A 27,607-nucleotide genomic window follows, 5' to 3' on the forward strand; every position below is an offset into this window, starting at 1 on the left:
ATTGGCTTCTCATAATTCAATAATCCTGCATATCAAGAGATATAAAAAGGGCTCATATAGATTATAACAGTTATGCAGATATTTTCCAAATAAATTATGCACCGCAAAATAGACACAGGAGGAGACACTAATTGTAACTGTAATTTAGTTACAATAAACGATAGGTTGATGCTTAATAAATTAAAGAAAAAAAATCAGAACCACAAGATGGGATTGACAGGCTGAAAGAGAATGATATATAATTACAATCTGAACAAATAATAGCTTCAAAAAACAGATGAAAACTATAGATAATTTTAATAAAAGAACTTATTACGACCAAGGAGGAAACATTCGGTAGACAAACAAGGTAATTAAAATACTAAAAATTGATTGTTGAACACAAAGTTTAAGAATGCAAAAGATAATGAAGGCATAAAGTTGTATTTATTTACAGCTGAAGGAAGAATGTGATGATACATCTTATTTCTCTAGATGAACAGAGAAAAATACAAAATAAAGTTTGGGGAAATGAAGCCAAAATATATTGCAAAGGCAATTTACATTGCTTGATGTAACTTGAAAACCTTTATTACAAGATAAAAAAAGAGGTAACAGCTGGCAGGAATACATAGGATAACATACAAGGAGAAAAATAATTTGATAATTATTACAAAAATAATAAGTAATAATTATTTATTATAATAAATACTATTACAAAAGAGAAACAATTTGTGACTGCTGAGGAGTCTATAATACAATCTGAATTTGATGTAGCTAAAGGTTTAAACAAAAAAATTCAGTAGAAATATAAGAAAAATAGAACTAAATAAATCTAAATAAATAAAAAAATATAAATATAAATAATCTAAATAAAGCATTAGTAAGAAAAATTTCTGAAAGTGCAGAATTATCCTTGAATTTCAAAAAGAGTGTAACTGTTACAATACCACAGAAAGTAGGACTACATAACATTAGTATTATTGCATAATCAGTTTAATTTATCATGCGTTGAAAATAATTACTAGAACACTTTACAGAGAACATTTTACTAGAACAAAAAGTGTGGAAGACGATATATTATACAAATATCAGCTTGGTTTGAGAAAGAGAATAATCATTCTCTTTCTCAAGAAAGAGAATGCACAAATTCTCTTGTGCAAGAGATTGCACAATCTCTTCCACAAGAGACTGTGCAAGATTAATTTTAGTAGGCAGACTTAAGAATAATAGAGCCATTTACATAGAATTTGTAGACACTAAGAAAGAATTTGGACAGCAGAATGGAATGATTATAATTTTAAACAAAATTAGAGTCAGTATGGGGGGAAGAAGAATTATTTTAAATCTGCAGAAGAATATGGTAACAGTCATGAGTAAAAGATGTACCAAGACAAGCTTGTCTTGGTACATCTTTTACAACAGAATATAATTTTTTTTTGTACTCTACATTATATTTTCACAGTGATTTCTGCGCCTTCAGAACTATTTAAAAAAATAATAAAATAAATAAACTACTTAAGCTTTCTGCTGCTATTTGAAAATGGCACGGGAAATTATTTCATACATTTTCTGCTGTAAGTCAGTTATTTTAGAAATAACAGAAAGTCACTGATTTAGAAAACAGATGATAGCAGTATAGTTAATAACCTTTGCCTTTCAAGTCGTATACAGAAAATACAATATTAGGCCTAATGGATGATTTCAAAGTGGAGTAACTACCTAAGGAAAAAATTGAAATGTAAAAATTTGTTGATGATACTGTTCTTTAGAAGAAATAACATGTGAGGCAACATAAAATATTAAAAGGCTTCCATTAATAATTTGAATTTTTTCTGATAAATAATTTAATATTTAATAGAAAGAATTCATGATCATGAAAATAATTCTTTTCCTCTAAAGCATTCTAAGCATTAAGTTTGCTTGAATGCGATCACATGCAGGCAAACTTTATTTATAACTTTGTATAAGAACAATGTACACTTCTAAAGTATAAAACTGGTAATGAGGGTACTCTTTAAAATGCTACTGCATTAAATATTAGTTAGCTATCCATACCAGGTAAAAATATACAAATGTTAAGTACAGGTTAGTTATTAATAACTACTAACAATAAATTTCAGTTTGCCTTCGAAAATTCACTATGTCATTCTGCCACTGGGTAATTTACAAGGAAAGATATGCCTCACCTAAATGGTTTTGCTGAATCTTTCACTTACAGAGCATTTAAATAATACCAGAAATAATTCTGCAGTGACTAAATACAGTTTTTCCCATTTTTAAATAACTTAACTTTAACTTAAGATGCTGAATTTTCTGTCATCCATAACAGATTATTTTTCAGAATAACAATACTTTGAACAACTTACTGAAGAAACGTTTTGAAAATATGAAAACTTTCTCAGCCATATAAGCTACTGTTAAGTAAGTTGACGTTGTGTAGATGGGAAAAACAAGATCAGATGCTGAAGTAAACCATAGCTAGAAGAGTCAAGCTAGCAGCAGTTTCAGTGAAGTTTGCAAACAGTATGTTACACTTGTATAATACAAACGAGTACTAATGAAATATAAATTTAATTATACCCAGATCAAGTCTAGTTTGGTATTTGTAACATAAGCATTCATTAAGTGTCAGACTATTCCAACTAAACAAGTAGAAAACACATCAACATCGGGGAGAATAGGAAACACCTTGAAAATTATGCGCACAAATTTTCACCAAATCTCTTTGGTCCTTCTAAATTATTAAGTTATATAATAAAATAATTAATAAGTAATATCAAATAATTACAGGTCATCTCAATCTACAGCATTAATTTCTACATTTTAGTCAACTAAAAGTAACAATTAATAAAGAAGTTCTATAACGTCATATTAATAATATATTAAGTATCTATATTTGTCAATAAAATAATATTCAACATACCAATACATATAAATACTATAAAAAAAAAAATTACTAAGCGTTTATTCTTTCATTAAGTAACAACCAACAATAATAATAATAATAATAATAATAATAATAATCAAAACCCAATTTTAAAACACGTTAAAATTTAGAAAAAATTCTATAACTACATCCAACAGCAAAATATTGTTATTTTAAAATAAATTGATGAAATTATTACTACATAATCAATGGTTATTTATAGATTTACCTTTTCTCTAATTATCAAATGATTTTAATTTTTACATTAACACTTCATTTCAATATGCACAATAACATCACTAAAACTATACAACAGAAGATAAAATCTAATCTAAAATGACCAAAAAAAAAAGAAAAAAGTTAACAAAAAAAAAATTCTAAGATAAGTAAAATTGTTTAGTAAAATTAAACTACTAATATAAATAAGAGAAAAAAGTATTTTTCAACAAGAATGAAAAACTATTAGTTGGTTATTGAAAATCAAAAAATTACATATAATCATACAGTAGAAAAAGGTAGAACAAACTATTATATCCCATCTGGTTAAGCAAATGAAATGATTAGTAATTATTATTAAAAAAAAATTCATATGAAAGTTACAGTAGTCTTTCCTTTAATCAATGATCATTTAATGCCTGTTCTATTAACAAATTTCCATCTATAACATTTAAATAATTTCATCAGGGATAAAAAACAACTGAAACAAGAAGAAATAGAATGTTAGTTTAAATGATATGATTGATTATCAATTATACCGAATTAATAATGACGTTAATTTTTATTTCTATTTTTATTGGTGATGCTCTGCACCTCTGAATTGTATTTTGCTGTGTTAAGATAATTATGCATACTACTGTATCATATCACTCCTAATCTGAGATCAGACATTTCATATATTTTCTCTGTTTCCCAACAACTATTTTGCTGTGGGTGATAAAAACTGGAAGTTTCTTTCATTAGAAAAATTGGAGGCATTAAAATGATTAGTAAAAAGAGTGTGGTAATATAGAACGTAACTGAATTCAGCATCTAATACAAAAAAAAAAAATGAAAAAATTATCCTGAACAAATTCTAGATTCTGAATTTTCTGAACAATAACCAACTTTTTGCTTACTCTATCATGGTTTTGTCTAAGTTAATCAACAGTATACTGTAACTACAATAATCTGGTTATTAATGTAGGATGAATAATTCAGAACTAAAATTAAAAGATGATGTAAAACATATTTATCTTACCTTTACAAGAAAACAAGATACTCAGAAGCTATTACTAGTAAAAACTATATTATCCATTAACTAAAACAATAAAAATCATCAAAATGTACAGCAATGGTAAGAGTAAGTTCAGCAATTATAATAAAACTCATTTTGACATTGTTTAATAATAAAACTTACGTTTCTTCAGTAGGTGACATTGGTGCACGAGTATTTAATACAGAATTGCAATTGCTAACCGTAGAACTAACAGGTGCAGTATTTCCAACAAGTGCTGATTTAATAACCCTTTCACCAGGTACTGATATACTTCTGCCATATTCTTGTGGAGCAGCAAGAGCTCTAGATGTCTTCTTTTTTCTGGAAAATAATTTTTAAACAGTTGAATAAATTATTTTATCATTTTTACATAACGAAAAGTAAAAAAAAATAATTGAAACTGGAATAAATGGGTCATTTGAATCAGCCCCTTTATTAAATAATAAAGATCAGAGAAATATAAAACCTTAAAGAAATTAAATGCAACATTCCATGGAAACCGGTGACAAGTTAAGTTTATAATAACTATAGTTTTAAAGAATGTACTTAATCAGGAAATGGGTAGTCAGGAAATTTACTTTATTGACAGTGACACAGAAACTTCATTGTCAAGCAATGATATGGCACTAATATCCAATAGCCTCTTTGAATTTTAAATATGACATAGACCTTTAGTAAAAGTTTTTTTAATCATAAAAACATTAAAATGTTATCCCCTACCTTAAAATTTTGTACAAACGCAGAAATATTTTTCTGATTAGTTTAAGGTTCTTCCTGGTATTATTTTTTTTTGTAAATTCAACTACCTCTGTAAATTTATCTAGTTTTTTTTGGCGGAATGAATATTGGAAGCATGGATGATAATGTAAATATTAAATTAGGAGAACATGTTTTGCATCAGAAATAACACCACGTCACCATATGTGATATGACAAAAAAGCAACCTCACAGAGTTTTCTCATGTAATACAAAGATGATGTCTAAATTTTAAGTCTGACTGTGAGTAAGGAAAAGACAGGAACCTCATACTATGTCAACAGATGTGTACAAAAGTGCAACATCAGCTGTTTTCATAACTGACATTATTATGAAGAGGATAGTCGGAAACTGGTTCTAAATTAGAACAAATATTATAATATTTGTGTAAACATACTGAAAAAAAGTTTTATGTACAGCCTTTCTTATATTAAAAAAAAAAGTTAAAAAGTTAGAATAACTTTTTAGTTGTTTTTCTGTGCCTTGTATTTATTTATGGGATGTAGTCCAATGTAAATGTTTACAAATGTACAAATTTGTACTCTTAAATACAATTTTTGTATAACATAAATGAATTTTGCATACTTTTTTAAAATAACTAAATATACAAATAATTTGAACATGTACAGTACAGTATATTGCAGCATTATTTTAATTTAGAATAGTGATTTGTTGTTCCCGTCATAATTTTTTTCAAAAATAAATGGATAGAGTAAAAAAAAACTTTATATTTGAAACAAAATTCAGCAGCACCTACAATTCATGATAATTTTTCAAGCAATTACTAATCCTTAACTATATGAGACCTTTTCAAATTATAAAAGGAGGCTTTGAAAACAAGAGCAAGATATCTACAATAAAATAACAGCAAAATGCAAATGGTAATAAAAAAAGAACAAATGAAGGAATAACAAATATTAGATAAGCAATAAAAAGGTTTCAAGCAGTCTTACAACACAGAAACAATCATTAATTTCAGACAATAATATATAGAAAAACTAAGAAGAGAATGACAAAAGGATAAAAAGAGTTTATACAAAGTAATATTAAAAAATACAGCAAGATAATGTACCTAATATTAGATATATACAGTAAATTAGAGTATTAATCCAGCAAAACTATAAAAGCTAGAATGTATAAATCTGAAATAATAAAAAATTTACTAACTCTGTAAGGAAAGGATCTTCCAAGAGTTGACAAGCATTTGAACGTTTATCAGGATCAGGTTCAAAACAGCGAAGAATGAAATTCTTTGCTTTTTCAGAAAGTTCGGATGGAATTTGTGGATGTGCTTTGTAATAACCAACTTTAAAGACAGCTGCCTCAGGTGAACCGAGTTCAATGAATGGTGGTTTTCCAGTAGCCATTTCTACAATAGTACAACCAAGGGACCATATATCAGCCTAGAAGAAAGCATAAAATTCATTTTAGAAAAAAATCATCTGGAAACAAAAATTAAACTGAATAAGTTACTTTAGTATTTCAAGTATATTAATTAATCAGCTTGTGAAAACTAAGAAATGAAGTTTTCATAAACTATTATCCATAAATGTGAGCATAATTAATTAGTTTCTATTTATTGTTACAAAACAACTGACACAACAATACTTCAACTATATTTTTAAAAGCTAATAATAAATAAATTGCCTTAGACAAGGCAACTAAGGCAATTATTGTCTAAGAAGGAACAAGCAATGGAATCTTGCACTTCTTCAAAATTTGAAATCCTGCAACAATTAATTGAAGAACTATACATAACATATTATAAAATACAAATTTTCTCTATTTTTTTTTTTTTAACTTGGGCAAAAACACTTCAGCGTTATCATCACCTGAACACAACATATTTCTTGTAATAAACAAACATATACGAGTATGACATTTTATGTCTCAATTAGAATAATAAAATTTCAGACGTATATGGCAATTTGCATGAGTAGCTGATACACATTATAGTTATAAATTATTGAGTGTAAATGGACTGTCCTCAGAAAACATAAAACATAAGAGAAAAAGATTTCATTATCCCTGAGAATAGTTTAAATACCAGCCCCCATTTAAACTTGCAACACAATGATGCATAACAGATACAATCCACAAGGATGTGGTTGATACATTGTCAGTCGGCAGTTGCAACAAGCACAAACTTGTGCATCTGTTTCAGTGATCAGATATCCATGAGTAAGCTTGGTGTGCTCTATTCGCAAATGGCAGGTAACAACCTCCTCTTGACAGTTATTTCTGCATGAGGTGCTTCACAGTAAAACAGCGTTCTTAATTGGATGAAGTTTATTGTTCACGGTAGTATTCCAATTACTCTGCCACTCATCATTAACCATTCTTTTCAGGAAACAGTCAAGATCATTAGAAGCAATGCGATTGGTGAAAGAAGGCTGGAAAAAAGCCTCCTTTGCTGCACTATCTGCGTGCTCATTGCCTCAAACTCCTGTATGGCTGGGGATCCAGCAGAAGCTCACTGTTGTATTATTACATCTAGTCATTTGCAAAATGACACAATGAATCTCACAGATAATAAGGTGTCCAGAGAATACTTCATTAATCGCCTGTAGAGCACTTACGGAATCTGAGCAAACACGAATATGTTGATATTCTGGGTTAATTACAAGGCCTTATTAATGGTATACACTTCTGCAATGAAAATACTGGTGATGCTGGTGAAGGCAAAAATGTTTGTTCTGTGTCAACAGCAAAGCCACAACCAACAGAATTAATATTTCTAGAGCTGTCCGTATAAACTGTAACATCAGAATTCATGCTACTGATATTATAAAATTTGTTTTTTAAGATAACTGGATTTGTGTTCTTTTTAATATACTGACAAAGTTTAAATCAGTAATTAACAAGAGAAGGCTGTCATGAGGGGTAATAACTTGGACCAACAATAAGGACTGGAGGTAATTGTATATTTAGAACTGAGAAAAGACATTGAGCTCTGATGCCTAGTGGAGCAGTAGATCTTGGCTGTTCCTGGTAATGATTAACATGCTGGTTTGAGAATACTACATCAAAGGTTGGATGAGTTGGCTGCGCTTTAATGCGAGCCACAAAGGAGCATACCATTTGCATCCGTCTATCACAAATAGATGGCTCACCATTGTCCATTAGCAGACTTACCAAGGAGCTTGAGCAAAAAACCCCTGTGGCAAGACGGATGAATGAGTGATGGACTGCATTGAGAATCTTTAGAGCAGTGGCTCATGCCAATGCATAAGCCACACAGTTGTAATCTAAATTAGAGCTCGGTAGAAGCACAACATGCATATATGATCAGCTCTGCAATGGAGATTAAAAAGAACTCTCAGTTTGTCTGGCATTTTTAGACATTTTACCTTCAGCTCCTTCAAATGTGTTACCCATATTAATCGTTATCGTCTAATCACATTCCTAGAAATCTAACCCGCATACATGCCTCAACTGGTTCACCATATAAATACAGTTGTGGGTCAACGCATCCTCTCAACCGGGAAAAGCAAATGCACTTCATTATTTCTGAAAAAAATATGAATCCAGTAGATTTACATCATGATTCTAAGTGGGTTAGTGTGTTTTGAAGCAGCCCCTCTCAGTAGCTAAAGCTCTACATGTTACGTAAATAGAAAAGTCATATATAACTAAAGAATACATAACTGGTTTTTGCATGCAGTTTGTTATACTACTTATGTCTGCGGCACACAAACACTTAGAACACTTCCCTGAGTTACTCCGTTTTCTGGTGTGAAACTTTCAGATACCATCATTCTGACGAACTCTGAAAGACCAACTACTGAGGAGACCCCCTGATAAATGCAGATTACCTTGTATACTCCATTCATGAAGTGTATTTGAGATTCCTCACCTCCATGCTGTGTCATATGCCTTTGCAAGTTGAAAAACACAGCAACCAGGCATTGGCAAAATAAAAAGGTGTTTTGTATAGCAACATTCAGGGCAACTACCTAATCAATGGATGATCTACCTTGATAGAAAATGCATTGTTCTGGGGCAATTAGGGCATTTCTCTCAAGGTATCACACTAGACCATCATGGTGAACCATCGTTTACCACTTGTTCCATCACGTTGCACAGGGTTCTGGTCAAGGATATACAACGATAACTGGAAGGGCATGATTTACCTTTACCAGGTTTCAGTACGGGGATAACCAGTGCCACTAATTATGAATTTGGAAACACCTGGTCAGAGAAAATTTTGTTATATATACACAAAAGATGTCATAGTGCAGTATCTGAGAGGTGTGTTGAAATATTGAGCCTGATATTATCATTTCCAGGGGAAGTGTCATGAAAATTATTCAGGACATACTTATTTCATTATAAGAAAAGGGTATGTTTAATTCATTTTGCAGGTCTCTAGTAACCAATTGGATATTTTCTACCTCCAGCTTATATCTCACAAACTCAGGGCAGTACCATGATGTAAGTGAAACTGCTCTAAATGACCTTCCTAATATGGTTGGTACATCAAATGGTGCACTAACAAGGTTATCGCCACTTTGCAGTCCAATCGACTGCGGTGACTACCGATCCTCACATAGTTTGGACCTTTCTCCATGCAAAAGATGATGGTGTTATACGAGAAATAAATTTGATGTAATTCAACCAAGATTTTAGTTTAGCACACCTAAACATAAACACCTCTCATGTTGCAGAAGGCGCAGAGCAATTTAATTGTCTGTCTTCGATTAAAATTACATAAAGCCCTACGCCAGTCCCTTAGTGCAGGACTGCAGTTGTCATCCCATCAAGGAAGAGCAGGTAGCCTTGGTTTTCCAGATGTTAATGAGATTAATTCATTGGCACTATCGAGAACTGGGTGTGTAAACTTTACAAGTTGGTGAATCGCACTACTGTTCTTGTCATAATCGCTAAAGGAATCCTTGCATCCAATCCAGTTCACTTTCTAAACTACCAATCAGCATGGCTGAATCTGAGGCAATTCACTATTACTGACTGAGATTAAAATTGGTCTATGATCACTTTCAAAGAAGTTTATAGAAACGCACCATGTAAGACATGGGAGCAAGATTGCTGAACACACTGATAGATCGATGCAAGAAAATGCACCTGATGAAGATGACATAAACATCCATGATCCATTGTTCAATAAACAGAGATCTAAGCTCTGCCTCAGTCGATCAACAATATTACCTCCAGGAGAACATGCCGATGAGACCCACGAATGGTGTTGGGCACTGAAATAACCAATTATTACGGATGGTAAAGAAATCTGGGAAAACAGACTGGAAAGATCATTCTCACTAATTCACAATTTGGATGAGTATATAAGTTGCAGATATTTATTTTGAATGACGCAAATATCTTCACTGTGACTGCAGGAATGTTTGAAACTAGAGGAATACGGGTGCTATTACGATTTCCTTCAGGAAAACAGCCACACCCTCCTCTGTACTGTTTGATAGTTGTATTTTTCACGTACTTACAAAAGCACACATCATTCTGGGATGAAAGTAAGTCTCCTGCAGATACAGTACTAATGGATTTTCTTCCTTTATTAGTATTTCAACATCCTCATTGTGAGAACAGATACCATAAACATTCCACTGAAAAATATTTGTAGCCATAAGAAAAACTTATTTTGTGTTATATATAAAATTTCTGCATGCAACCTATTTATCAAATACAATCCGGTTTTTCTTTTTGGATTTTATGATCTTTAAGAAGTGCTTTGCTTCTTCAGCCACCATATCCCCGTACAAATCTATGAGTTGGTGGAGGGGATTTGGAAACCTGGGAGGATGGTGACACCCTACCAGGCAATGATGTTTTATTAGATCCTTTCACAGGAATTTTGGTTTTTTACTGTATAATTGGAACAGCAGGAAGTTTCTGTGATGATGTAAAAACTGAAGTGGAGTTAGATAAACCACCACCACCACCATCTGTTTTTCTAGCAAAAGATACCTTTTTGCCAGAGTTCAATGCTGTAATTGCAGCTACGAGGGTCTTTACTTGTTCTAACAAAAGTAACTTTTGTCAGTTCTTTACATGATGTACACTCGTCCTTTTGTACATTAATGAAACAAGCCTGGACAAAACTAACAGCGGCTGTATAGGATTCCTCATGTTGAAGGATTTTATGTATTCTCAACAAGCCACAGGAAAGGACACTTAATATTGCCTGTTCTTCCTTATAAAAGGGGCATTCTTGGGACCTTGCTGAATGTGAACCCTTGCAATTTATACACCTTTCAGTTTCAGAACATGCGCTATCATCATGACCCATACAATTGCAACATACACAGACCAGTTGCTTTGTGTAATTTTGGTGTCACCAAAACCCTGACACTGGAAGCAGCATCTAGGGTTTGGGATGTATGAGCACACATGAATAGACACAGGTAGCCTACATTTGTTCACTCAGGAATCATCGGAGTGGAAAAATGATAAAGTGAGGATGTTGGTTGGGACATTATACCATTTTCCTTCCTCATTATCCCTTGGGGAGACGTGACTGACTGCATGGACAGTTCTTCTGATATCTCAGATGGTTTAATATCAGCCAGGTCATGGCAGAAAATAACCATCCCCTTGCTGGAATTTGGGGTTTTATGTGGTTCAATCATCACCTCATCCTTCTGAGTGAAGGAAGCAGGACCAGTAACTTCCAACCCTGCTCATCATCTTTCACTTTAATCAACAGGGTGTCATTTCTAAGTTTTTTATTGATATCGAAGAACCACATGCTGTAACAACGCACTTGTTAATAAGGAAAGATGAAATCTTCGCAAACGATTTCCCTTCTTCAATATAGGTGACTAAAAGAAACCTTATTATTGATTTTTTTTTAAATTTATCTTTTGATCCATTATCACCACATACATCTTCAACTGACAATGTCGGTCAAAGTCTTTTTAAGCTTCCAAGTTTGTTGGTTTTTTTCAAGCGGACCAACAACCACTAAAGAGGGAGAATTTTTTGAGAGAGATGTATAGTTCCCACAAGTACCACTGATATAACAGACCACTCAAGCAGAGCGCATGCGTACTGGAGCTAGAGCTAAATACAACTGGGTTCACCCAGGTGCCCAGAGTACATCGTTCGAGACTCACTACATAGAGCCATCCACTCATCAGCATGATAGTTGCCACCTTGGGTTATGGTTATGTTTTGTAAGGTGTCACAACACCACTTAGTGTAAGTGTACGAAGAAATAATGTAAAAAGTTGTTGTGTAGTTGTATACAGGTATATGTTGTAATCTTTGTAGTGTTCTTGGTGTACTGTTCTGCAGCTTAGTGTGTTGTGGAAAGAATAACTACTGAGGCTAGGCCCATGGGGACACCAACTATAAAGTCTCAAAGAATAAGACTCCCATCCAGAAAACAGATTTTCAAAATTAAGTATAGAAAATAACACAACGTTTAAATATATAAGCCATAATAATCTAAATACAATTGAATACCTTCATACAGCATAATGTATGTACTAAATTACACATAAATAAGATAGGCATTTTAAAGGAATCACTAGTAATGAGACAATATTGAAAATAAATTTTTCAGTTAAAATCCACACTCAGAAAATAAATTACACAGAAAAAATTGTAATAATAAAAATATTAAGAACACAGATTACATAAATGAATCATCATGCTTTAAAATTATATTTTTGTCATTCTGAAGGAAGAGCTTTATAAATGTCTTAAAATATAAATACAATTTAAATACATTTTTACAGTGGTTAATTAATGAACTACTCACTTTATAAACTGAAAAATGTTTTTAAATTAACACTTTAGTTCATAAAATAGAATAAAAATATGTAACAAAATTCAATACAATCGTAAATAATTTTTTCACAGTCTAACACAAGTAAGCAATACTTGATATAATCTTAGTGATTTTATACAGTCCACCTAAAATCATTAAATTTACAATAAACTGATGAAAATACAATTTCAGGTTTTCAATAAATAAACCAAAAAGTACAAGAAAATACTTTTCCGTTACTATTTTTTTTTTAAATCAACTAAAAAATTGCATTCTTCTGCTTATAGTACCATAACCATAATGGTTGTAGACAATTTGACATGATTCACAACTCTTCATAAAAAACCATAACCATCCTTTACAGTAAGTAATCCACGGTTGACTTATATGGAATGTGAGGAGTAAAGTGACTTCCTGCTGCCTTCTGAGGCAAGTATACAGTTGCATATCAGCTTGCAAAGCTTACAAAATGCACGTGATATTCAATCACATATGTGAATCATTACTCTTAGAAAAAGGAACATTGATTGGTGTCTTTTATATCACCCTTTTTGAGGTGGAATAATGCATTGCAGGTACACTGCTCCAACTCAGCAGGGGATTGAGTAACTGAAATTCAATATTTAAACACACTGAAATACAAAATATATCTAACTACATATATTAACAATTAAAATTGCTACTGCTTATCAGATTAATGCAAAATATTAAAAAGGATTATAATAACAGAATTGTTTAATATATTTAATTTACTCATTTTGTTCAACCTAACTGATATCTCAGCTATTAGTTTAGGTTTTTAAGAATCCCTGGATAATGAACAAAGCCTTAGATATACTCAAAAGCACTGATTCTCTGCTAGTTAATAATGGCACCAAAGATGATATCAGGACAGCAGCCATTGAAATTAGGTTAAAATAAAATTCAAGAGCTACAAATTTTACTTTTACTCCTAACAAATTACCTATTCACTAGTGTAATTCATAACACCTGAAATTAGGTTGCTTAAACAAAGGTTTTTTTTTTTTGGTTTTATATACACCCCTCCCAGAGCAGAACCCGCAATTAAGCATAACTCAGCTCCAGGAGGTGTCGTCGCCAACTCAACCTAACCAAGATCCACCTGGGTCTTGGTTATAACAGTTGCCTTCCTTTAACTGGGGGCTGCAGCTGGATCTTGGTCTTAACAGTTCGAGGGCATTGGAGTCCTTGTGTCTCATCATCATCGCCCATCTCGGCAAGCCTGGATAAACGATGACTCCACAGGAAGCTGTCCATCACCCTCTCACTACCTTGTTTTCTCTGCCTTTGTGCTGTAGTATCGTTATATATTTTGACACAGCCCTGAATTTATCAACTCCAGATAGCATGTTTGGTACAATCGTGTCTACGTCAAGGGGTACTGTTATTGGTTCACAAATGCCTCTTTCAACCATCCACCGTCAACATCTGAACACAACATGTTCAGGAGAGTCATAGTTTCTGCAATATAGGCACTCAGGATTGAGAGCCCCTTCCTCCCAAAAAGATATGACTAGAAGACCCTGTGCCCTATTACAAACTGTAAAAATTTGGTTAGCCAGATATTGAGTTGGCCAAATTTGCAGTTAATCCATGGTGCAACCTGTTTGATAAGAGGTGGGTCCAACGCCCCATTGATGATTGATCTCACCTCCTCTGCCACTCTCATATCATGCCCACCCGAGCAGTTACTTTGTCTCCTCCCCTAATGATGTTACACAGTATTACTGCCAATTGCCACAGAGGGGGAACTCCAGCAATTAATAGGGCAACCTCTGTTGAGACTGAGGAGTAGGCAGACAAGTTCCTGAGGGCTATTCTTCTTTGGACCCCTTCCAGGATGCACCTGTTCGAGTCCTTCTCCAGGTAAAACAAAGGTATTAGTCAATTATAACCTACCTAATCCCCCCTTGCTACAAGAGCTGACCGAAATAAAATGCACAGTAGCTCATAATTTACAAATGAAAAGAGGTATTCAAGTGAAAAAATATGACATAAAAGTTCTTTTTCTTTAATATAAAAAGATAAATTTTCTGTTTTCACCATTTACAGCTACAAATTTCCCAACAGTGAATCAGTTCACTCATTCCGTCAATAAAGAATGCTGTCAGTCTTTCCTTGATCCATGTCTTCACTGCATCTTTCAGTTAATTATCTGTAATTAAATTAATTTTCCTAACATACCTCTTATAATGGAAAGAAGTGAAAATCACAAGTAAAAGTCTGGTGGTATGAGGATATGGAATAAGTTCAAATTCCAGCTTCACAAGAGCAGATGCATGTGATGTGTGTGACTGAGCATTATCAAGTTGTATAATTACTTATTGACTCCATGAGTTGCAGAATAAAACACACTTTTCTCCTAAGATGTTTTAGTCCCTATGTATAGCATAGAATTTACAGAATTTATTACTAAACCAGCAGTAGTAGTCAGTCACACACCACATGTTTGGAACCCCAGTATATAACCAAGAGTATTTTTTTGCAGGCAGGTGTTTTTTTAATTTCTTTGGTTGTGACCATAGTGCCGGTATTCCATTTGGACCATATTTCAACCTGGGCTGCTATATCAATCTGCCATTTTTCTTCTGGTTGTAATAATTCACCCAAGTTTCAGATCCCATAACAATATTGAAAAGGAAGACAACTCCCTTGTCACAAAAATGTTTACAATATTACTTTTATACTGTTTGTTCTTTTCTGTGAGTTTGCTTGGCACCCACTGCAAACAGATTTTACGGTTCTACAATAATGTGTCCTACTCATTCTTTTGATATGTCTATTTGGATGGTGATGTGTTGTTCATTTTAAATCAATTAATCTACCTCCTTTTGATGCTTCTCAAACTGGTTGATCACTGCAAGGATCATCTTCAATATTCCCTTCACCAACTTCTAATACACAAAATTTTATTGCTCATCTACTCAAATTTGCATCAAGTTTCATCACTATAAAGAGATTTTAGACAATGATCAATATCACTAGCATTCATTTTTTTCCACTGTTAAAAATTCAATCACTGCATTTTTTTGATGTAGCAGGCGTACTGGATTCAATAACAAGATATCTTGACAGAATATGAGAAGATACTGGTTGAATTTTGCAATATTAGTAGCTGGGGAATGAAATTACAAGATGACATCACCTGTGAACAAGTGTGATCAATCATTGAATTACAACCAACCAAAAAATGAGTAACCAGAAAAGCTTGAAATGTACCCCAAACCACAAAAGAATCAAAAGATCATAATCTGCAAGGATGACTTCGATATGATCCCTACTCCTTAACCTGCTATACATACTAATAAGGTCATAAGATAAAATAATGATGACAGCATTAAGTTGTACTTGAGAACCTTCTATTTAAACAAGACTAAAACTACACGTTTTTAAACCAAAACTGAAAATAAAAACAATATAATTCAAAAATGAATACATACTGGCGCTCCATATCCTCTCTGTCCTTTATCAATTACTTCAGGAGCCATATACTGTAAAGTCCCAGCAAATGTTTCAGTACTTGGACACAATCCTGCTAATCTCTTAGATGTCCCAAAATCAGATATTTTCACCACTCCACTGTACGTATTCACCAATACATTGTCACCTAACGAAAGAAAGAAAAATTAAAAACAAATAGAAAATTTATTATTACAGTGAACGAAAGTAATTAAAATTTGTAGTTTGAGAAAAATTATACATCTGACTAAAATTCCAACCAAGAATATTGTGTAGGAAAGACAGAGATGTTAGCTATTCTGCTGTGGAGGTGGCATATCACATTTTATACTCACATATTTTATAATCAGAAGCGAGTAACTTCATATTTCTTTATTAATTACAAACTAGTAAAATAAATTAAATGCAATCTACTTTAAGAATTCCTAATACTCCAGGGAAGGTTTGGCTGAACAGTTTGTAGAGCAGACAGTACTTCTACATATCAACAATTGCAAGAATAGAAAACTGTGCTTCTTTAGCTACTTTAGAAAAGCAAACTTGGTTACAACAAACAATAAAGATGGTTAATACAAAAATTGTTCATTAGTAATATGGTCAACCTGATTCCTGTAGGAGAAGAAACTGACCTTGTGATAATTCACACCATTCATAGCCCTGATGGGCTTTACCAGAGGTCATTTTTAGACCCCCTAAACTTGATAACACAACATAGACATCAGTTTGCCCTGTCAGGATACCACCAATGCAAATGTCTCTACAAATATTTCCATCAATTTGTTAATGTACTATTGCCTACATATGGACTCTTCCAACCACGATCACCTAACATAACTTACAACCATCAACTGCTAAACAAACCAATTCACACAAGCACGATCCCCACGCCTTTCTCTAACATCTAAGGTTCACACAATAACTCTTTTTATCTCTAACTTCATTTAGACTATGCACTCAGATCATTACTTGATTAAGTCTTTAAACACCAAAAATACTATCCTCATACCAACAAACAAGAGCTGATTGCAACAACAATTTTTTCCTACAATTCAATTTACTTGAAGTCCTCTTGATTAACTTAAAAATCAAGAAACAGATTCACAAATTTAATATGCCTCTAATGAAAACATGGTACTTATTCTAGACAAAATGTCTGATGTAAAGGATTAGCCAGAATAAGTGATATAATTGCCTACTACATGGTGGGAAGGTCTCTAAGCAAACTGCACAAAGGATTTTTTACTTCGCAGAACAGGTCCACCTTACGATGAATTATCCTTCTCCCAAATTACTCTTTTACATTAACCTTGATCCCTTCTCCCCAGGTTTTGTAGATAAATGTCAGACACCAACTTAGTCCATGATGAAAACATGAGGATGTTTTAAATACATGGAACAATCAGGTGAGGGTGGGCAATCTGGGTAATGTTTCCTATACAGTAGCTGAACAAAAAATGTAATAAATGTGTTGACTACCAGGTTAACCCAGGTCTCCTAAATTCTCAATACAATATCATTAAAATATAACTTTATTTTTAAAAAAAAGTTTCATTTCATGACTATTAAAAGAAATCAGTGAAAGTTGAACAAAAATACTAACCTTTTATATCTCTATGAACTATTTTCTGGTCATGCAGGTACTTCAATCCTTCTAATATTTGTTTTGTATAAAATGAAATAGTAGATTCATTTTCTTTAAGTGGTCCCCATTTTGATCTTAACAATGCAGATAAACTCCCTGCAAATAACAATGTAATAAATGGAAACATTAGCGAATGAAAAAATAAGTTACATAAACTGTAGAAAAATTTACAAATATACTCAAAATAAGAAAATAAAAAACTAAGAAAAATATGATTCGGTGTCAAAGTTTAACTAAACTTAAATTAATTAGTATGAATTATTTTCTACAACGAACACAGATACTGTAAACCAATAACATGTTACTAAAAACAGATATTTTTCTAAAAATCTGCATCATTATTTTTTTTTTAAATCCTTGTTACAGTTGGAAGAAATACTGGCATTTTGTCATTAAGTGAGATAAAGGGGAATGGGGAATTAGATTACCATAACTTAACATGACATTTTACCAACTGTTAAAATGTGATAAACAAAAAACCCTAATCACTGAAAATATCTTGACTGAAAGCCATAAAACAAAAAAAAAAGGTAACAATAAAATAATCAAACCAGATTCATCAAGCAACTAATACCAAAATAAAATATATATAAGATTTAAAACCATCATTCACTAAATAAAATAAATATTTTATTATTGACAGAATGAAAGTCTAAATGCAATAGAAGAGTGTATGTAACAACATCAGCTGTCTGATTCTTAAATATCTTAAAAAATATTACAGTGTCAACTTATGGAAACTTTGAATATGTGATAAAGAAATGTTATTAAACAATGGCTTGTTAAATACGGTTTAGTTAATAACAGACTGTCCAAAAATAATCATAGCAGATGTTATTTAGATAATCAAAAAATCATAAATTTCTCAAACTTTAACAGTAAATAAAATAATGAGATAAAAGTACAACCTCCAGGAACCTGTTCCATAAAAATCTTGAAAAAGCCATCTTCAGAGACTGATCCTAGATACTGTACAATATTACGATGTCTTAACTGAGAATGTAACTTAATTTCTTCATGTAATGGTTGCACATCTCTGTAAAATATTAATAAATTATCAATTTAAAAATGGCAAGAATTTTTTTTTCAAATGAAAACCCTAATAAATGCTTACTAGACTGTAAAAAATAATGCTGAACTACAGTAAAAAGAAACTGAAAAAATCAGAATATTTATAAATGGTCAAAATATAAAAAAAGAAGATATTTATAGAATTAGATGAGAGAATTTGCAAAACAAAAGGGGAAAAAGCAATACTAAAGAAAACAAAACAAGAAAAGGCTGCAAGTTGAGACAAGTTCATAAAGAGTCATGAAATAGGCTTTGAGATAGAAAAATAAGTGGTTGGAAAAGAAGTGAATAATTAGAGTAAAAATGTGATTATTCTAATTTCAAAAAAAGGAAGTTAAATATGAAAACAATCACACAGTAACACTGACTTCTATTATATAACAACAGACTTCTTGATATATGTAACATTATTAGAGAATACAAAAAAAAGGTGGAAATTAGATTAGGAGATTAATATGATTTCTAGACGGAGAGATCACTGTAGACATTCTTTTTACAATTAGACAATTGGCAAAGAAGATATGGAAATTTGGGAAAACACCCAAATTATTATTTTAATTCATGGACATTAAAAAATCATATACTAGTTCTCTCTGGAAGAAAAGTTTACAAACTTAAAAGTAAATAGTTGAATTTACATTTGATAAAGATATTTCTATCATATATGTTAAATTTAAAGGTAAAGTGATGAAAAAAAGTTAAACTAAATGGTTTGCAGAAATAAGTCAGATGCAAAAAGCATACATTCACTTAAGCTATTTATTATAGTAATAGATGAAATACAGAAAGAAAGAAATGTAATGCCAAGGAAGAGAAAGGGAACAGGTTGAAATTGTTTAGAAAATCTTTATGATTTTGGGGAAGAAGAAGAAGACAGAAATTGAGGAAGAATCTTATCTCCAGAATCAGAGAACTATAATGGGAAATGAAAATTAATGAGGAGAAAATTGTGATGATGGTTCTAAGAAGAAAGGATAAAGGAGTCTTTTAATTGTTGAAAAGTATTTGAGAATTTTTATGATGCCAGTGATCTGGCACAGAATAGAAAAATTGGAAAGGAAATTTGAAAGAGAGTGCAGAAAACAGAAGGTTTTCTCAGTGTTATAAGTAGTGCAGAATGAAAAAGTTCATTAAGAGTGTAAGGAGATTCTACATAAAACATATCTAGTCCAAATTTTGAATGGTCAACCAGAGGTGTATTAATCACAATAATAGGACGGAAAGGAATCATCAGGCGATGGAGATGAGGAAAATGAAAAAATAGTTATCTAACTAATAACAGCTGTTTTTTCTTTTTTTTAACCTCCGGGACCACAGTTCACAGGATGAGATGAATGACAATTGTAGTAGTGTGTGAAAAATTCCATGCCTGGCCGGATGAAATACAAGACCTCCGGATGAAAGACCAAGACCCTACCACTTGCGCCATGGAGACCAGCTAGTAATAACAGCTTATTTTCAATTACTATCACTTTATGATAGGTATTTTGAAGTATAAGAAAAACAGAAAACCAGACTGAAATTTCACCCAGAACTTCCTTTAAAACTAAAGAAACACTAGATGATTAAAATGTTAATTAACAATTTGATACTATATATACATTCTTAGCAATTTTGTTTTTTACTGATGAATTAATTCACTACAAGAATTTACAAAAAAGCTTGCACATAGGACTATGAGAATAGAAATTTGTAGCATATAAAAAATGCCCTGCATGGACAAGATTCAAACCTGGGACTTCCAGGTGAAAAGCCAAGACACTACCACTCTGCCATGGAGATCAGATTTGTAAATAAACAATCTATTCACATCATGAATAACAAAAACTAATAATATGATTAATATAATTAAAAAATTTTAACTCTTACCCTAAATTTTTTTCAGGAATCTCTTTCACAGCAATACGAACTTGTGTGTTCAAATCTCTGGCTTGAAATACAACGCCGTATGTACCTTTCCCGAGAATAATTCTTTTTCCTTGATCATCTAATTCATATTCAAACTGAAACCATAAAAAAAGGTAAAATAATTATTTGCTGAAATAAAGTAGATAGAAAAACAATTAACAAAAAATAAATAAGATAGTAAAAAAGAGTATAAAATAAAAATAATTATTGTATATCAATAACACTGGTCAACATATTTCTGTCTCACGAGTACCAATAGGTGTACTTAATAAAGTTTTTATCCTGTTTGTAAATATGTATTCAGAATTTTTCCATCACCCACAGTTTTTTGTTATTTTTGTTTGTAAATATTTTTAAACTTTTTTCGTCCATTAGTCCACTATCAAATAAAAGCTCCTAGAACATTGTAAATCTGATGGAACCGAATGAGTTAACTCAAAGGGTAGCGTTGTTACTGTTGTGCAGGTTTAGACACGTACAAACGTGATCTAGTGTAGCATACATTAATCAGAATGATACCAGTTGCGAGATAGTAGTGAACCAGTAAACACGTTATTGTAAGTGCTTTTTGTGTCTGAATTATTGTGCGTTACATATTGACAACTTTATTTCTTTTAAGTAGTCGTTAGTTACAAAATGCCTAGAGTTTGTTTAAATCATCCTAACAATTTTTGTTATGTGTATGGTAAAGTGAAGCTCAAGTCCCAAAGGCTCCATTAGTAAAAGTGTTATGAACTTTATTTTGGGTATAAAGTCAGGGACAAAAAAGGATCTGGGCCCCACGTATCTGTTGTTTATTGTGTTCAGGCTTCTCACTGCGTGGAAAAATGCCAAATGCCATTTGCTATCCCTATGATTTGGAGGGAACCCAAGATCACTCTTCTGACTGTTATTTCTGCTTAACAAACATTAAAGGGATTATGTCAAAATCAAAACATACAGTGGTGTACCCTAACTTGCAATCTGCAATGAGACCAGTTCCACACTGCGAAGAACTGCCCGTACCAAAGCCTCCAAAAGATGTGACATTAGATGAAGAGAGCTCAGAGTCTGATGGAAGTAAGGAAGGAAAAGAAACAGATTCTGGTGATACAACTTTTGAATAAAGCAGTTAATGTGAGCCTCATTTATTGACTCAAGAAAATCTTAATGACCTCAAACGAAATTTAAAGTTATCCAAAAATTGCTCTGAAATGCTTGCTTCCCGGCTAAAAAGATGGAATCTTAAAGATATATATTTAATTAACGTAATCGTCATTCTGAATTTAAAGATGATTTTTCTGAAGAAAACAGCTTAGTGTTTTGTAATGACATTTCTTCTCTTATGAAGACACTTTGCAATGAACATAACTCAACAGAATGACACTTGTTCATTGATTCCTCTAAAGTTAGCTTAAAAGCTGTGCTTCTGCATAATGGCAATAAATTCCCATCAGTACCTATGGCTCACTCTGCTAGTATGAAAGAAACATACAAAAACTTTAAATTTACGAGGGATTCTCTAAAGTAAAGACTGCTGGCAAATTTTTCTCCTTAAGGTTGGCGAACCTGTGTCGTTCATGGCCATGCCAGTAATGTAACCACTGCATTGTTGTCTGTAAGTTGTCTTGTTGTAGTATCTTTGATTACGTGAGAGTTATTATGTTATAAAGTGAATAGGAAAATTGAAGTTGCCGCCAACTGTGAAATATATGGATGCATGTTGTCTGTAAGTTGTCATGTTGTAGTATTTTTGATTACATGTGAGTTATACGTTTTTTAAACATCAAAACGTTAAGCCGGCTGAAATTCATAGGCAGTTGGTTGCTGTGTACAGTAATAATGTAATGAATGAAAGAAATGTCCGAAAATGGTGTGAAAGGTTTAGAAATAACAGAATTAATGTGCATGATGAGAAACATTCGGGGAGGCCATCAATAATCACCACGGACTTGTTGAAACACGTTGATGATAAAATCAGAAAAGATCATCGTTCAACGATCTCAAACCTAGCCCAACTTTTTCCTGAAGTTTCAAAAGCTGTTATTGGTCGCACTGTTCATGACCATTTAGGTTTCATAAAAGTTTGTATATGTTGGGTGCCACATGTCTTAACAGAACATCACAAAAAAAAAATCCAAATGGGATCTGCTCTGGAATTTTTGATGTGCTACTCAGAAAAAGGTGATGAGTTCCTTAATTCAACTGTTAACGGCAATGAAACATGGATTTTGTATTACATATCAGGGAGAAAACAGTTGTCAAGTGAATGGCGTCACCCTCAATCAACAACCAGATCAACAAAGGTTTTGTCCACAGCCATTTGGATGTAAACTGACGGCCACAGTCATTTGTTATCGGTTTGGCAATTTGCTGATTGATTTCATGACACGTGGAACGACTATAAATACAAAAGCCTATTGTGAAACTCTACATAAGTTACAACATGCCATTCAAAATCAGTGATGTGGGCAGCTGACTGACAGCGTCATCCTGCTGCACGATAATGCAAGTCCACATGTTGCAGGTCTGACATGTGATTTACTGAGCACATTTGGATGGGAAATAACAATCACCCACCATATAGTCCAGACTATATGGCTCCTTCTAATTACCATTTGTTGGGAAATTGAAAGAATTTTTCAGTGGTAAGCAATTGATGGGATGATGAATTTAAAAATTCTGTTAAACAGTGGCTAAATGAACTGGTGGCAATAGAATACGAGGGTATATTGAAGCTGGTGTATTACTACAATAAATGTCTTAATTCATGTGCAATTACTTAGAGAAGTAACATAAGGTGTGTACTTTAGGAAAAATAAAAGCTATTTATAAAGTTTTCAGAATATTTTTTTTTACAATGAAACGGTCTTTACTTTAGAGATAAACTCTTGTATATTGGAAAAGCTTCAATATGCAGTGTATGAATGGAATATTTGTGGTGATTTGAAGGTAATTGCACTTATTCTTGGTTTGCAACTAGGTTACACAAAGTATTGTTTTATGTGTGAACGGAATAGTAGGGACAGAAAAAACAACTTCATTAGAAAATAATACTATCAGAATCATATATTAGTATATACTAGGGAAAAAAAAAAAAATTTTTGTTCCCTAGTGTAATTAACAATAAGTCATTAGATCCAGCAGTTAACCGTACTTGAGATACTAAGGGCTTTTGACCCCAAAGTACCTAGCAAACTTTTCTGGAAAACTAGCACCTCTAACACTGATTGTCCCAACAAGTAGCCAATTGGTAATAAGCGTTTGCACTGAAGACTAAAAGGCAAGCCTCAGACAAGTATGAGGACTGTGCTTGATTGGTACAGGGGTTTGGATTCAAACCTCCTGCTATATGAGCTTCTCTCATCCAATACTACTGCAGGACATACAAGGAGAAACAATCACAAAAGGATTCAGAGAAGATATCCAAAAACAGTTCATAGAATTATCCAAACTTAAGACATCTCTCAGAAAAAGAACAGCTGAGCAAACAAAAGTTATAATAAATGTTAAAAGATTGACATTAAAAACAACTGTGATAATAAAGAAAGAACTTAGAAATTAAGTAGATACAAATAACAACCTCTATCCATAATAAAAACCAAATAACACAATGCTCTGAAGAATCACAAATAATAAAAGCACATGAACACTACAAACTGAAGAAGGCACATTACAGACAACATACAAGACCAAAATATAAAAAACAATATGCGACAGAAAGAAGCCAACAATCTAAAACAGAAGAAACAATATGAACATAGAAAGACAATAGAAAACTACGGACATATAGACTAAATATGACAGTAATTATCAAACTAAGACTGAATAGAGAAATCACAAATGTAATCAGACAAATAAATTTATAAAAGACAACTTACACACATGTACAACCTTAAAACATCTAATCATATAAGAGTACAATGCAATGCAATGATATATAATGCATCTAATTAAATACATTGTCATAAACAAACTAAATGACCTGAAAAATAAAAGAAGACCACTTCAAATAGAAAAATACACAGCATAATTGTGTGGGAAAAAGGATTCAAAAACAGAACAGTATACGAAAAAACCAACTACATAAAATAACACAAAAAATAAAAGGAAGTGTTAAGAGCAAAAGGCCAGATAAAGAAATAATTAAAAATAATAAATCAAATCTAACCTCCTCAGCACACTAATACAGAAATTGGCAGTACACTCAAATATAAAGATGACATAAAAACATAACATACTAATCAAGCATGACTAATGCATTAAAGTAAGGTATGTATCATCTTTTAAGAAATAAATTTGATACGCACTTCTGCGTTCATCTAGTAAAAAAGCGATTGTCATTTAACAAATCAAGATAAACATTTTCGTCAATAGTCTTTTCACAAAAGAAAAAAGGTCCAATTTCACAGTTTCTCATTAAACCACACAGAGCAATAACTTTAGCTATGTAAAGTGCTTTCTTAAAAATTACAAATTAGTTTTTCAGATTCTGCATTTGTGAATTGTCTCTATTAACATTAAGATCAAAAGTAGCTTCATCGATAAAAATTATTCACTATTTTGTCAAAAATTTCAACTGTGAACAGGAAATATTTTTTTCTGTATAATACGGTTTCATCTTCAGTAGCTGAATTTTGTATTCAAACAAGTATGACCTTTTATGAGGAAGTACATAAATGGTTGTTTTTTGAGTTTGTAATTTGAGATTTTCATGAAAGATGTATTATTAGGGCTACTCATTGCAGATTGCAACATCTAATTATCTAATTTTTTCAACATTTTCTTCTGATACCTGTGGCCTTCCAGACGATTTCTCTCTGAGGACTTATTCTATTTTTTTAATTGACTGAATCAACATCGTTTATTATTTTCATATGAAGGCTAATTTTCATATGTAGTTGAAACACATTAGGAATTTTGGTTTAATGTATGTTTCAGTTACATATGAAGAAAATTACCCTTCAGTACAGCATGCCACAAACTATTGTACTGTGTTATATTGTACACAGTACAATAGTTTGTGTGAACATACAATAATTTGATGAACAGATAACATACAGAACAAAGAAACACACCTCAATAACAATGTAAGACTGATGCAGTGGTTAAATTGGATATAATTTTTTCAGGTGGAGGCTTTCAGCACTACCAACATAATTTCTCAAAATATCCCTAGTACCTTGATCTGAGCTAATAAAGCACACATTATTTTATGAAGATGGTTTTACACGTATATAATTTTTTTTTAATAATTTATTATTTTTACTCAAAAGGGACGTTATTTAAATGTTACCAAAGAACTCTTTTCCAATTATACATTTCATTTTTAATAAGAAAAACATTTTTAAACTTTAGGTTGGTAATTACTGTGAAGTATCCTCTACAAACTGTATACCTTACTTTTTATAATTTTTTATTATAACCTTTCTATTTGTTTCCCAAAATGTAATTTGTTTCTGCATATTTTTATTTCTTTTCATTTTTTTTTCATTTTCATGTTATTGATATTACAATTACAGTTATTAATAAATAATAATTTTAAAAATTATCTTTAAATGATATACAAAGGATATTAACATACATTTCAGTTATTAAAAAATAATCTTAGCTAATTTTAAAACACCTCTTAATTCAATAACTACGAGCAGTAAGTATTTTATGAGTTATTGTAATAACTTACTATAACTTATAAGTCTGCCAGTCCAGAACTTTACTACTAATACCAACATTAGGGTAGAAGTTTACTTTTAAGTTTTAAACAAATACTACAAAATAAAACTTGGTTTACCAACATGTTAAGACGTAGGATTGAAAATTTTTATTAACTTTACACTCCAAAATCTTAATTATCCACTAAATATTGGAATTTACAGCAATAATTTTTTATCTCTTCATCCCACACTTTTATAGATACAAATCTCTGACAAAAATGTGGAAATCAATTTTTATACATTACTTTGCTAAAATTGTAATATTACCTTGATTTGATCACTGGTAACATCAGAGTCAAGATCGGTAACCATACCCTCCTGATCTGCAGTCAACTCTAACACTAGATCATAGAATCTTTGTCGCCAGAGTACTGAAGGAAAGTACATTTGAAAATCATCTGAATTTTGATGTACATACAGAAATAAGCATCGTTCATCTCTCTTATACAAACTGAAAAAAAAGAAGAAATTACATTATTAAGTGCAGTTAAATAATAAAATTATTCCTTAATTAACAGATAAAACTCAGAAAAAATCCAATAACCCTAGAAAGAAATATCCTCCTCATTTGATTTTAACAAAAAATGTTGCTATAATGCAACATTATATGTCCTTATGCTGCCATATAATGTCTTATGTACATTTTATGTCTTAAATACCATTTTTTTTTACTCTCGCCATTATTATGAATTATTTTAATAAAACATTTTTAATTCATTATTCATTTGGTTTAATCCCAATCTCTATTCTTTTCTCATACTGTTAATCTTATAAACCTCATAATTCTGTATTAAAATCCTCAACATATCGTGTGCTTTGTAAATCCTATGTTTATTTTTCCCTAAAGTTTTCACCCTTTGTATATTTCTCTATTAACCAAATTTACAAAAATTAATGTGCTATCTCTTTATAAAATTGTTACATAAATTTTTTTTCTTCTATTTATCTTAAAACCTCTTCTTTTCAAATTTTTAACTCGCCTATTTTCAACATGCAAATGCAACATCAAATTAAAAGCATTTACTTTAAACTTTGCATTTCCTATTGTTCATGCTTCACTACCATAAAACTTTACATTCCACAGAAATATTTATAAAAAAATATTGTCTTAATTCCTAAATCTATACTTAATTCTAGAAAGCTCTGT

At 31.7% G+C, this 27,607-nt stretch overlaps 1 protein-coding gene across 3 annotated transcripts in view; it reads right to left on the reverse strand.

Moving 5' to 3' along the window:
- The window catches only part of Ask1 (apoptotic signal-regulating kinase 1), a 140,651-nt gene that overhangs the window by 60,368 nt on the left and 52,676 nt on the right, over nucleotides 1–27,607 (reverse strand). For all 3 annotated transcript variants that reach the window (XR_012755838.1, XM_075361440.1, XM_075361439.1), the window contains exons 11-17: nucleotides 26,728–26,911; nucleotides 20,729–20,862; nucleotides 18,697–18,824; nucleotides 17,747–17,884; nucleotides 16,128–16,294; nucleotides 6,087–6,322; nucleotides 4,305–4,484 (exon numbers count right to left, since the gene is read on the reverse strand). Coding sequence is in view for 2 of the 3 variants with exons in the window: in XM_075361440.1 (XP_075217555.1) it covers nucleotides 4,305–4,484; nucleotides 6,087–6,322; nucleotides 16,128–16,294; nucleotides 17,747–17,884; nucleotides 18,697–18,824; nucleotides 20,729–20,862; nucleotides 26,728–26,911 (1,167 nt within the window). In the remaining variant the exon portion in view is untranslated. The remainder of the gene's footprint in view (nucleotides 1–4,304; nucleotides 4,485–6,086; nucleotides 6,323–16,127; nucleotides 16,295–17,746; nucleotides 17,885–18,696; nucleotides 18,825–20,728; nucleotides 20,863–26,727; nucleotides 26,912–27,607) is intronic.

The sequence above is a fragment of the Lycorma delicatula genome, chromosome 3 (assembly GCF_047948215.1).
Source record: "Lycorma delicatula isolate Av1 chromosome 3, ASM4794821v1, whole genome shotgun sequence".
In the NCBI taxonomy this organism is placed as follows: Eukaryota; Metazoa; Arthropoda; class Insecta; order Hemiptera; family Fulgoridae; genus Lycorma; species Lycorma delicatula.